Source organism: Myiozetetes cayanensis, unplaced genomic scaffold, assembly GCF_022539395.1.
Source record: "Myiozetetes cayanensis isolate MyiCay16 unplaced genomic scaffold, myiCay2020 scf1, whole genome shotgun sequence".
NCBI classification, from domain to species: domain Eukaryota; kingdom Metazoa; phylum Chordata; class Aves; order Passeriformes; family Tyrannidae; genus Myiozetetes; species Myiozetetes cayanensis.
The window spans coordinates 42,127,558-42,141,649 of NW_026086604.1; the positions used below are offsets into that span (position 1 = coordinate 42,127,558).

The 14,092-nt window shown below is 33.0% G+C and overlaps 1 protein-coding gene across 1 annotated transcript in view; it reads left to right on the top strand.

The window, feature by feature from the left end:
- CCDC178 (coiled-coil domain containing 178) overlaps window positions 1-14,092 on the top strand; it is a 179,386-nt gene that overhangs the window by 109,029 nt on the left and 56,265 nt on the right. The window contains 2 exon segments of the mRNA XM_050328908.1: window positions 8,917-9,016; window positions 11,693-11,845. Coding sequence (XP_050184865.1) covers window positions 8,917-9,016; window positions 11,693-11,845 — 253 coding nt within the window.

Genomic DNA, 14,092 nt, shown 5'->3' on the forward strand with positions numbered 1-14,092 from the left:
CCTTTTGTTCTCACTGGAATGTACCCTTCAGAGCTGAAGCTGTATCAGTGGTGGTGTTTAAAAATGCTTCCATTCTTTATGTCTCCTGAAACTTTATCTATATTCTTATCAACCACTGCAGTAATACGAAGGAAGACTCAGAGCTAATGCAGCATGTGATAGAGTGATTCTATTTGCTTCAAGAACTCAGCAACTGCTCCTGTGATGATTGTGGATATGGGAACTTACTGCTTGGAGCATTCACGTTACAAATACGTACATCACTCAAAGGTAGAGAAAGGTATCGCTTTCTGATCACTGAAGTTCTTCAGGTTTTGTAATCCACATATAAATTATTCTTATCCTTGTATCCCTCCTTCCCTATCCTTGAAAAATCTCCTTTTTTTTCCTTAGGATTGTGTAGTAGAGTATAGAATGATATTCTGTGTAGCTCCTTTTGCCCATTTGTGTGCTGACTGTGTTCTCGTGACACTAAAAGAGATCTCTTTAGTTGTGACAGCACATCCACACACAGAGACAAAGGTAAAAGTACATTTAGGAGGTATTTCTTAAAAAGCTTTATGATAGTTGCCCTTTTTTGGGTTTGATTCTGAAATTGTTTGTTGAACATGCTACTTTGTGCATTTATTTTAACATTCCTAAAACTCAGTTTTGGCTAATCCTGAACATAGGAATGTAGTTTCTTTCTCAGTGACCGTGTCTGTGACTTCAGTTGTGTTAACTACATTGAACTATAAGAATGAGCAAATTATACTGCGTTACTGTTTTTATGTAGAACAAATACAATTGCTGTACAATTATTGTAGAAAAGGACACTTCTGAAATGAATGAGCAGTACTAAAAACCAAAACAGCCTCAGAAATGCAGGGACTTTGTTGTCAGAAAAAACAGCTGGCTCTACAATTACTGTTATGTCATTATTGAATCTAAATATACCCTGAAGTCCAATGGCAATTATTTTGAACAAGCTATTGAACATATATATGAATGTTTTCTATAACAAAAATATACTTAAAATGATGATATACATAACCTGTAGAAAAAATAATTAAGTGTATTCCTTATTTAAATAATTTCTGAATTGCTGTTTGATGCAACAAGTTTAAAATGTTGACGAAAATTTTAAAAAAATTGTGTGTCTGTATGCATGTTATAGTTACTTGCTTAGAAGATACATTAAATACCCTTGTACCCAGTTTTATACAGAAAATGTCAGATTTCACACATCTGTTGAACTGGTAGGATTCTGTAAAATTCTAATGAGGAAAAATAGCTACTTATTTAAAAATATTTGCTATAGTTGTCCTTTTTTGTTTATAAGTTACTGTAAAATGGTATTCTGATTTGAAAAGTTCCGGGAAATATACTTTTGCCATTATGTGGAAAAGTATTTTTCTTTTCTGAGCATTATCAGTTTTTAGAATGAGTGTTTAATAAAGAAGCCTCGCTATTAATTCTTTAACAATCCCATTTAAGTAGTTTGCATGAAATGTTGCAATTTACATAGACTATTATTATATTTTCATTTTATACAGTTACTGCACCAGATTTTATGAGACTGTTTGTAATTTGAAGTTTGGCTTCTTTGAGGCTTAATCTGAAGGGTGACATATGCTGTACAACGAACATACGGCAGAAGTTGTTATAACCTTCTGTCCCCTAGTGTTTTTTCTCTGATGTTGGTATTTCTTGGTTGTTTTTTTTTTTTTTTTTTTCTCCAGTAAGTGTTGTCTTCACATGCAGTGGCCAACGACAAAATTGCTTTGGAAGATTACTTCTCATGAAACTTGACCATGTTCTACCTTTGATTTGATGTTACCAAGTAGCAAAATCCTTGATACCTTTTGTTTAACGTTGCAGTGTCTATGCAGATACTTTAAGGACATCAGTCCCCTTTTTTATATTCTCATTTTGCTTCTAGAAGTTAACCTCTCCACACATTGACTTCAGAATACTTACACTGAAGACAGGTAAGTCTCCAACACAGAGCAACTCGCCTCAAAATCTATTGGATTCTTTCTCCTTGGATTTCAAACCATCTTGTATCTTGTTTCTTGTCACTCTGTACATCTTGCTGTCTTTATGTAATTGATTTCAGTGTACTGCACATTTTCTGCTCTTCATATGCCAGGGCCTTGATAATATTTGTGTTTTAGGTTTTAGACAACAAAGGTTTGCATAAAAAGACAAATCTCAAATTTCACCCTAAAGAAGACAACTGAAAGGAGAACTCCTAGTCTCTGCTTTTTGGAATGTCTGCCAAGGACTCTCTGTTGGGTAGGGAAATAAGAATAAGATAATCTTTCAGGTGTCCTGTTAGCAAGATTCTACTATGGTAGAGAGAGTGTGAGGTGCAAATATAATTGTACAGACAGCCACAACATTTCATTGACAGAGAGCTGAACTATGTTCTTACTGGTGTATTTTACCTGGAATGCAGAACTTATTCTTATTAAAGTTCTGGCATTCTATTAGAATATAGCCATAATATAGTCTGTGTTTAAAATTCAACTTCCATAATATTTACGGATACAGGATGCTTCTGAGGTTTTTATTGAGAAAGGTGATGTAGTTGACAGAAAAAGTAATTACTTTTGAAACTGTCATTAATAAAAATTTTGTTCATTTTTTCATTTTATGTTTAGTTTGGATTAGTGAAGGTTTTCAAAACCATTTTTTTAAAAAAATTTAAACTGCCTATTCTAATTGGAGCAGAGAGCAGTGGAGGTGCATTCTCTGTTTTTTAAAAAATGTGGAAAGATTAAGGTGAGGGGAATAGATTTTTTTCTGCTCCATATTGAAGTGAAAGAGGGGTTTTCTTCATTGAAAGAGATAAAATAAATCTTTTAAGGTAGTTTATGCACTATAAATATTACAGTAAGTGTTTTAAAGGGAAAATTAAGTTTAATCTTCTTAATTATCCTAGAAAAAGAAACAAAAGTAAATAGGTCAACAGTTCTCCAACATCAGTTACTTTTACTGTGAAAGTCTGTATGGACATGACTACAAAAAATGCAGTGGTCAAGAAAATTTCAGCCAAGAAGTCCACTGGGCATCAGTCAGGTGTAATATCACTATGGCAGAGTTCAGGGAAGCCAAATGGCTTGTCCATAGACTAAAGCACATAACTGACATTAGCCAAAATGTTCAGCTACAACATTTCATTTAGAACATTACTTTAGAACAAAATATCAATGCTGATTTCCATCAGGGGATTAGCTAGTAGTAATAATTTTTCAAAGAGTTATGAATATTTCTGCACACCAAGTCTTAAAACTGATCCCTCTAACTGTGTGGAAATTAAAATAGATGAATTTCAAAACCAGAATTAAATGCTAATATTTTTATGGTTGATTACAGTGTTTGTAAAAATAAAAAATATTATTCCGTAAAATAAAAAAACAAAGTCCAGTTTATTTTTTCATGTTTCAAGTAATGAAGGAACAAAAAACAACTTCCTTTCTTTGCACCTTCATCATTTCAGAGGCAATGTGGTTGTATGAAAGATCTGTATAGGTGAAAGATATTGTGTTGAATATTGCTGTTTACTTTTTTGATACCTTTCTCACTTTAATTTTTACAGCTGTACAATTGAAAGAACATTTGGTTTTGCATCAGCATCAGAATAAGGAGGTTTATTATTTATTTGCTTCATCTACTCTGCGTAGTGCCATTATTGCAAAAATATTAGTCTTTGTAATGACAAAAAAAAAAGTGTATATTTAATGACCTTACTGTGAGTAATTAGCCCTTTCCCCTAGTGATGCAGATTTGTCCATTCCTAAATATATAAGAAAATGGAGAACCTTTATAAATCATTAACAGATCATAGTAACATAAATAAATGGACATTCCCACCCATTTTCATCTTTTCCAAAATAGCATTGCAAGTGAAGTTCTCCCTCATAACATGCTCTAAAAATATTGGCAGGTATATCTAATCAAACTGTGATGATATAGAAGAAAAATTAATGATGCAATAATAGGCAAATAAGTTTGTGTTTAACAGTCTAAAACTATGTTATGCAGAAAATAATGAAATCATAAACTCTTTCCTTTTTTTCTCTTCAGACAAAGCATATAAACTTAAGTATAGAAAATAATGTAGGATTGAAAAAGTTCTTAATTCTATGTAATTTCAAAATCTTTTTTGTATTTATATCAGTTTTAACCTGAGTTTTAATACTCAGTGAATGTGAAATTTCATTTCATTATATTTATAGATTGACTTTAGTCCAAGCAAGTACATTTCTTTTTTGTGGAATAAAAACTTTCTGCATAGAAAAATCAGAAACACTGAGCCTAAATTCAATGTTAATGTTTTAGATTACATTACACACTTTGAAGGAACATTTTTATATTTCTTGTTTCCACACTATTCTCAATAAACATAACTGTTGGTTTTAAAGCAAATGTATTAAAAAAAAAAAAAAGAAAAAGGTAGTCATCTGTTGTGATATAGAGACATTTTGCTATCAAATACCTAATTCTGAAGAATCTGCTCTTTATCTTTTCTGGTCTTTGAATGATTGATGTTTTCTTCCATTAACATTCAGAACCAATGGATTGAATGAGATCCTCTTCAATCTTCTTTCCTGACTTACTGGCACTTTATATCATAACAATTGTTTCTAATTAACTTGTAATAAAATCTCTTAAAGTTACACTTTTCCATAGTGCACTCTTCTATACTTAGCATCAGAATCAAGATGTGTTTCCTCTTCCTTTTTCTTTTATGGTCTGTTGTTCATGTTTTCTGCAACAGCAGTAAAATTTACTCAATTCCTTTTTGTCTTTGAACTTTAACTTGTGTTCTGTTTACTTTAATACCTTTTTATTTTTCACTTCTGTATACTCATTAATTCACCTGTGTGCAGTCTGAAACTTTATTCCTGACACCACTGGTGGAGTCAGTGACCCCTACTACCTGAAGGCGTCATGCTTGTACTTCCAGTTCAGTGCTTTGATACCAATCTGTTTCCATATCACGAAAGAAAAGAACAGTGACTTACTTAAGTGACGTATCCAGGTTGCTGCCAGCAAATCCATACTGAGCCCTAACACAATCCTTGCATCAGATACCATGAAGATCTATCTGTTCACCAGTTCATTTTCTTTATCTGCTTATATGATGCCAACTCTTTAGTGTGCTTTCCAACACAATTTTACTTTTTTTTATTTTCAGGAGCTATTGAAGGGAATTATCAAAACCTTGATATTCATCTCATATTGGTTCAAGGCTTAGGAACTTCCCAGTCTGCTGCATTTCTTTTGAATTCAACTATACATAAAGTACATGCACTTAATAGTAGATGCAGTGCCGTATTCTGACCTTTCAAAATGAAACCAGAAAATGTCCAGTTGCTTTCTAAATATCTTGACTATTGCTTTTCTCCCACTGAACATCTATGATCATGACAGATCACAAAATTTAAGTTGAGGCAAAATTCCAGTCAGAGACAAAGCTCTCCCCCATCCTTGATTCTTTCGATAAGAAAAACTTATTTGTCTCCTATCCATGACCTGGACAAAAAATTACTTAATTGTTAAGCAACACTCTAAAGGTACATTTCTATTCAGCAGGGCAGGAACACATTTCAAAATATTGATAGACACAAGACAGATACTCAAGTCTTAGGTTCTGAAAGACAGCTTGTCCCTCCAGTTCAAAGTTTCTTTAAATGTAGCTATCGACAGACCTGATGGTGAAGTATATGCAAAAATCTCTGGAGTTTCATTGAAACCTTCAGAAAAAGAATTCTAGAACAGACACTTCTTGACTTTCAAAGAAGTTAGACTCCACAAAGGAAAAGACTCTCCCCTGTAATCAGTGTTTCTTGATTGCAAATAAAGATGGGACTAAAACTGAGTAATGACTTGTGAGATCTGTTTAAATCTTCCTTTAACAGTAATAAATTTAATACACTACTATTTAGCCAGAGCCATCTATGGTTCTTTTATAGATGTTTTGATCACAGATTGAGTCCTGAAAATTCTGTCAGTAGTAGCAAGCAGATCATCGGATTGCACATGCGTTTCTGATTCTCGTTTTTACAATTTGGAGGTAGACACCTTCATCGGGAAGAGCCCAACTAGATGTTAATTTTTTTCTTTTACAACTGAAAAACCAGTGTCACCACATACCCTGTAAAACAGACTGTTTCCTGCCTTGCAACTGGTCTCTGCCTTACCAGTTCAGACCTCTAGACTGCTAAGCCCTCTGATTTCTCCAAGATTATTGCCTTTATTTCATTTCCAGGACTCTAAAGAAGGTTCAAGTGGGATAAAATGAAATTTTTCTAATACTTCAAAATTTTGCTTTTTTTTTTTTTTTTTTCCCCACATCTTCTGCACCAATGTAATCATGGCTAAAGGGTACATCAAAGTAAAATAATCTTAGAACATTCAGATCTTATTCTATGGCCACAGATTCTTTTCACTGTCAATAAAATTTAGTTCATGTGCCAAAAACTAACTGTGGAGAAGACAAGAATATTTCATACACAGGAAAGATTGTCTATGAAGAAAAATATTTTCCGGCTTTGGCTCACATGAAGAATTGTATACTATTGTATAGTATTACATACCATTTATTTTGGAACACTTGGAATGTTAAAGAAGACAGGTCTGTGCTTATATTTGCCTATATTATTTTAGTAGCTTTATTATTTTAGTAGCATTTTGTTCATTATTATTTTATCAGCGTTTATTATTTGTATAACTCAATATCCAAGTAATTTTTTCCCCAACATTTAGTGCATATCTGGATTTATTCCCCATATTAGTTCTCCATTTGAGTCCTTATAAGAATTAAACTTGGTTTTCTTACCAAACTGTTGGAATTGTCATTTGAAGTACTGTGTTATCAGTGAAAGGCTACTTGTAGTTACTGTTACCTTAGTTTGCAGATAGGAAAACCGCAATTTGTCAGAAAACATTTAACATCATATTCTATTGAAAAAATAATTAATTTGTTATGAATGGTCTTTAGTAAATTATTAAAAAATATGATCTCTCACTTCTCTCTGTTCAGTCTGTGTCTATAATTAAACATGCATTTTCTAAAATTCTGCCCAAACATAATAAAAAAATTCATGCCATTAATGTAAAAAGATATTGTCTTTCAGACGAAGAGTTAGTTTCAGCAACTCTGGACTATGTGGATTTTCTTTCCTTTGGCTGAGGATACAGGGAAAGACCTGTTTCAGCTCAGAGATCATCAAAATCTGTATTAGATCAGCATGTAATATCAACAACATAAATCCTCTGACTCGTGTTAGAGCTTGTTCAAGCAGGGCTCAACTGTTTGCACTGTGTACCTTAAAAGGGTTGCAGTTGTAGAGATTTACTGAGCAGCTATGTGATCCTTGGTGCATAAATTACCAAATATCAAATGCTGGGTGCAGCATCAACAGAAGACCAGAAGTAAGGAGGGTGAATCACTGATTATATCAGCTCAAATTCTGTTGTATCTTCTGCGACTTGTAGAGCCCAAACTATTTTCTGGTAAGCGTTGGTTGCATCAATCAACCCTCAGTCAGGGAAAAAAACCCAATACCTCATGCTTGCTTTACAAGAACTTTCTTTGCCAAAGTTGGTAGAGTTGTCAACTCTATTACAATCTCATGGCATTTGCTATCACCATGTCTCTTATGCCCTGATAAGGAACACATATGATGTGTAACAGACACTACTAGAAAAACTTTGCTAAGCTACTCCAGGGAAGGTCTGAGGAGTTTGAGGGGCAGATGTACATTAACACAGTAAATTTAAGATAAGTTATTTCTTATTTTGGTGTTCATGTTATGAACAGAATAGTTTATGCCTAAAAGAAACCATCATTCTTGCTTGGGGAAACCAATTTCATTCCTCACAACATCAAGTTTAAGTAGTATAGCCAATTAATATAGATCCTTTAATAATTAGTTTATTGTGCTGATGCACTTGATTGTCAAAATCAATTGTTCTTATCTTTCAAATAAAACACTGCTGTCAGAGTGACCATTTGAAATGACAATTGGCCCTGTAAACCACAGGGATTTATATCATGTTTATGGGTATATCATTATGTGGACAAAACCATTGATCTTAAGATTTGTCTCTACAATTCTTTACATAGAACCATAAAAAAAATCTTGGATCACTTGCAACACAAAGTGATTGGATTTTCTGCTAGAAATTGTATGTGCCTTTTAAATCTCTGTAAGTTTTTGATATTCACAAGAATCTTTACACCTTAACTACACGTAGTGTAAAGAAATATCCTCTTTTATTTGTTTTCAACATGGCCTTTGCAAGTCTCATTTCGTTTCTCTACACTGCAACTGAAGTTTCATTTCAGAGAAGACCCACCAAGTAATTCCCCTGAATTACAGGGTGTTTTCCTTGGAAAAAAAAAAGAAAAAAAAAAAAAAAGGTAGCTTCATTTGAAAATAGAAATGTAGAAAAATTCTTCTTATATTTTGAATGTAATTTCCGGAATGTTTGAAGAGGTCAAATGTACCAGTCTTATGTACCTGAAGTCTGATCAAGTTTTGCTGAGGAGAAAAAGAAGAAGCACATGTGTTGTGGTGCTTTTTATTAGTTCACAAGTCTACAAATTCAGAAGTTTTAGTTCCAGAGATAAAACAAAAAAACAAATGTCCTTATCATCTACTTGAATATCTTACAACCAGTTTTGACATTCATATCCCTGTATTCCTACAACAGCAGAAATAGGTGTAGTGTATATTCTGACATGCCAAGTTTGGTCACAGTTTAATCAGTTCATCTTTTTCGTAAAGAAAGAATGCTCCTTAAGACTTTTTTTTCTGCTTATGTTCTGGGAAATCCTCTGTAGAAATGCCAATGAGTGACAGTCAGGTACTTAAAGGACATGTGCTTTTTACTTTCTGAACTTCAGCTCATCTTTTATAGGAGTGATTTAGAGGAAAAGAACCATTTCACTTTATCTGTCTCAGCTGACAGAAGCTATGGAATGAAGCAATTTTGGGGACTAGACAACAAGTATAACTGGGTATATTTGGAGAAGGCTATTGTCTTCTTTGGTATTTTGTTATTCATTCTGAAAATGTCTGGACCATTTTAAATCATACAAAATAGTAGTACTTCACTGGTTTTGTGGTAAGGTATTGGTGAAAAAAACTGTATTGATGTTCATAGTCTACATGCAAACTTTTCTGTCATTTTCCTGTATTCCTTATATATGTGAAAGTACTGTGATGTTGAAAACATTACGTTTGCTGGTATTAAATGCAAACACATTAACATCAGGAATTCTGCATTTGCTGAGGAACCCTGAAAAACAGGTTTTACAGCTGCCCTAAAATTAATCAAGAAGATAATCACACCTTACTCCCTAAATTATCCATCTTTCTTTTTATTATTTTGAGATTTCTGATAGACATGTAGCATTATAAAATTTTAATGATGTAGAAATTGACAGTTCTATATAGGAAGAATTTTTAGATTTAGTTGAATAACATGACTAGCTTCTAGACAAAGTTTTTAAAAATTCTGTATAAATACAGAAACAAAAGTTAATATCCCTTTGATTAAAGCACAGTAAAAGCTGTAAAATCATTGTAATATTCTAACTGTCTTGGGAACTCCCAAAATTCATTAAGTTCCAAGGGAAGACCAGGGACTTGTTCAGGCATGCTGCTATTTCCCTTGGATAGTTTTGTCTTTAAAAGGTGAAACACTAAATTACCCACTTGGGAGAAGGTTTAGAAAACATATGATTCTTTAATATTATGCACTCGGAACCCAGAAGGACTCAGACTTTATTAGTCCACTAATTCACATGGTTTCTTTCAGAGACATGGGAGATACTAAAGCATAGTCTGAATTTTACCAAATTTCCCTAGACCTCCTGGGTTCTAGAAAAACTTGTAGCTGATATGTTTATTGTTAAAGAAGTCTTCCCAACATGTATTTAAGTTTCCTTTCCAAAGACAGCTTGACTATCAGCAGTACGGTCTTTTTTTTAGGATTTTAAGAAAATGGTAGTTTGAATATGGGAAAATTAATCTGAACTCCTTTATGCTCAAAACATATTTTTTTCTGCCTCAGACACGCATCTTTTAACTTAAACCATTTCCTGTTTAAGGGTAGAAGAGCAGCAGATAGGTAAACAGAGAACGCGTAATATTCTTCTGTCAAAAATAAACCCAAAATTATTTACAATTCCTTTCTCTGGATTTTGGTGAGACAGGTGGCTGCCCCCCCAACGCCTGTGGTAGCATTTCACTCACTCACTCATGTTTCAGATTGTCGAACCAGAGGGCTGCCCTTGCTCCTGCTGGGCCGGCAGGCGCCATCCAGGGAGCAGACGATGGTGACATTTGCTCCAACCGCTCTAGCGGTTCTGCTAGCCCTGCTTTTCTGCAAGGGTACACATGGTTCTGCAAGGGGAATCACATAGAGCTCTCTTTTATAAAATAGACTCTTAAGCAGATTCCTCTGCCTTTAAAAGCTTTTAGACTCTGACTTTTGCATTAGAAGACTTCAAAATATTACCTTAGATTAGGGCAGCCACTCAGGCCCTGGACATTTGGGCTTAATTAGTTGTCCCAGGCCCTACACACTCTCATAATTGTAAACTCTCCTTCACTCCACCTTATAATGTGCAGGTGCTTTTAACAAAAATACCTCCCAAATACAACTGGCAACAACATACACAAATTGAATAAGTTTCAGGCTTGCTTGACAGTGGGGTTTTGTGCTTCTCTCTGCTGGGTAGCCCTCATCACTGGCCATGGTGTTTTAAATATGTATTTTAAAGGTGTACATTTAAAATATATTTGAAGAAAGATTTTGAAATATGGAAATCAGCCATCCTGTTGTTTTATAGTGATGAAATTAGAAGAAGTTCTGAATGTCAAATATTGAAATGACAATATTCAACTAATTTATGGGTAAAAGTCTACTGGGCTCCCTTTCTCCTAAGGGGTTTTTAATGGAAAAATAATGAAAATTAAAATAGAATTCTGTGCAAAAAAATCAATTCAAAAATAAGTTAAATTATATAGTGTCCTTCTAACCTAGATCAAATCCCTTAGAAAATTCTGTGACGGTTGCAATATTATGCAATCAGAGAACGTTCAATCAAAATCAGATTTAAAGGAATGGAAATTTTTCTTACTACAGAAGCATACATTCAAAACAACTTCAGCTTCACCTGGTATCAGATTATGAGAGTCAAACAATATATTAGTCTTTAAAAGCAAGTTAATCCAATTGGAAATATTAAAATTATTAAGAAAACACGTGAGTGTTGCATTGTTTCAGCTTTACAAATTGTTAAATAAGAGTTAGGAGAAGTATGAATGAATTTGATGTATTCTCTGGCAATTAAGACAATATAATTTCTATGCAGAACAGTCTTCTGTAGTAAGTTAGAGGATGTGTTCTATTTGGTAGTTTCTACTGTAACTATTTACATAATTGTTTTCTGTTCAAGTCATTTATTAACAATATTTACTTTACTATAAATTCATTCAACAAAATCCTAGCCACCCAAAATTCGTTTACAGTTTTTCCACTTGTTTCATTGGAACCATAATCTTGTCATCTATCTTTTGGAGAAGTTCATAAGAGAATGAGTCAGGAAAATTGTAGAAGTGACCAATCATTTCATTCTTTAGAAAGGTGTTTGGCAGTAAGTGTAATCATTTACTTATCTGCTTAGGCTTCTCTGGATCAAATAATTAAAGAAAATCTGTGGTTATTTCAGGAATATAAAATCTTTCATAACTACTACCTAAACAGTAAAGATCTCACAGAACTCTACGACAATAGTATCAGGTTGGAAGCTGCTGCTAGTGACCATCAGCAGATAAGTGTTAATATTGTTCATTCAATTAATTGATCTCACCTCTAAAATTCAATGGATGCAGCATTTTAATAACATTAGAATACTTGCAGTAATACCTATCACCGGAATTCTCCTTTTCTTCTTGGATATTTTACACTTTCATATTTTCATCTTTTGCTTACTTGCTGTGGGGTATTTTATTATTTTTACAGAGTAGTTCATTTAAGGTTCTCAAAATACATTATTCATAAATTCCACTTTTGCATCTGAAATGTATTTATTTTTGTATATAAATACTTAATGCAGTAATTAAAATTTACTTTACTGTTACATAATTGTGAGTTTTAAGACATTTATAGTCAGACTCCTAAGCCTTTAATTCAAAAAACAGTCAAGTGAAAATCAGAAAAGGTAAAATCTATGACAATGAACTTGTATGTGTTTTATTGACTCATTAGATACAACTTGAGATATTTTATTTTTTTAGTTTAACAGTGTTATGAAACCTGAGTCAAGTGATATTTTAGAACATCATTGTGGTAATGACAGAAAAAATGTTTCCTATTTCTTTTCCTTGTGTTTATGCATAGCTCTCAAAAAAAAGCTTATCAGTACCAATTGTAATCCATTAAATATATGGTTCAGGTGTTTTAGGTTATTCCTTGATTACCTTCAATGTCTGCATTTCGGAAAATAATATACATTTAAGTTATCATCAGACCTTACCTTCATATCAGCAATTTCAGGTAAGCATCTTTATTAACTCAGATCATACACAGGAACCAGGTCCTGATATATTGGTATTTTAGTCCATTTTCTAGATGTACAGTGTAGAAGTGTTCAAAAAAACACATTAGATGTAAAATTCAGATTATTTGCTAGTACTTTACTCTTAGCAGTCCATTTTATGTCTTATATCTGTAACTTCATCCATTGCTCTTTTTTTCATAATACTACCATTAATTTTGCATTTCAAAATTTCAGTTTGCTCCTGACAAATATAAATAAGAAAATCCCTTCCAAGATGTTCTCTTCAACTATAGAGGTCTTCTGTATTTCAGAACAAAGCTCTCTTAAGTCACGTGTTCTTAGGCATAACCATATTTGCAGGAGAAGTTGGAGATTTAAAACATAAAAACTAAAAAAAAATTATTGCCTATCTTTCTTCACCAAGTGAGTGTAAATTATGGTCTATTGATACAATAGCAGAGGCAATGCTATAAGTATTGAAATGTTTTCTTAAAGGGACTGTATTATATCAGGAATATAAAGTATTTTTTTCTGAATGAAGAATTAGGGCACACTCCCTTTCAGCTTCTCCACAGAGAAATGTATCTGTATAAGTTTATCAACTGGACCTTTTATTTCTTTGGATGTAAGAGTATCTGTTTTCCACATTCTCAGAATTTAATAGTTCTTGGTAATATCTGCAAAAAAGATTTTCCACTCAATAGTTTTCCTCTTCTGGACATAGTATGGATGATATTATCATGCATCTCAATGATGTAGTCTGGAAGCAAAAGAAAATTGCAAATGAGCTGGCATATATTATTGCTTTTTTCCTTCTCAATTTGAATACAATAAAATAAACATAGTAAAATACAGCAAAATAGCAATGCAATACCAACAGGATCTAGTTTCATTAGAAATGCTATATAATAATTTCTTTTCTTTTTAAAATCTTGTTTATGAAGAAAATAGTTATGAAGGTGTTGCTATTCTATTGGAGCTTATGATCAGTATTACAGTACACATACCAAGCTTGAGGTAAGAATTAGTGATGGCAATGTTTTGAACTTTGAACAGTCCTCTGTGCCATTCAGCAGTGGTATGTGTATGAAGAATAGAAGTTCTACTCACAATACTATTTTAAGGATTACAGAGTCAATCTAATTTCCTTTTTGATAACTCTTCATTTTGTTAAACAAATAACTAGTCCAACTACTAAAATATTCCTGCCACTCTCACGTAAAGAAAGTATTTAGGAATTATGACAAAAGGAAAAAGCACGTTGATTATTTACACTACCTATGAAAAGACACATATTCTTCTCAGATTTTTGCTAATAAGTGAATTACAGCAGCAACAGAAAGTCAGTTCTGGAGAAGTGTCAAAGTAATGATTTTTCTTGGTGCTCTGCTATATACGTACACTTGTACAATGACAGGAACATCCAAGAAGGAAGTGGGTTTATCCTTAATTCCTAAGAATTTCCTTTCCTATGTATATAATTATTCAAAATTAGAAGCCAATTTTTACCAATACAAATGTAAA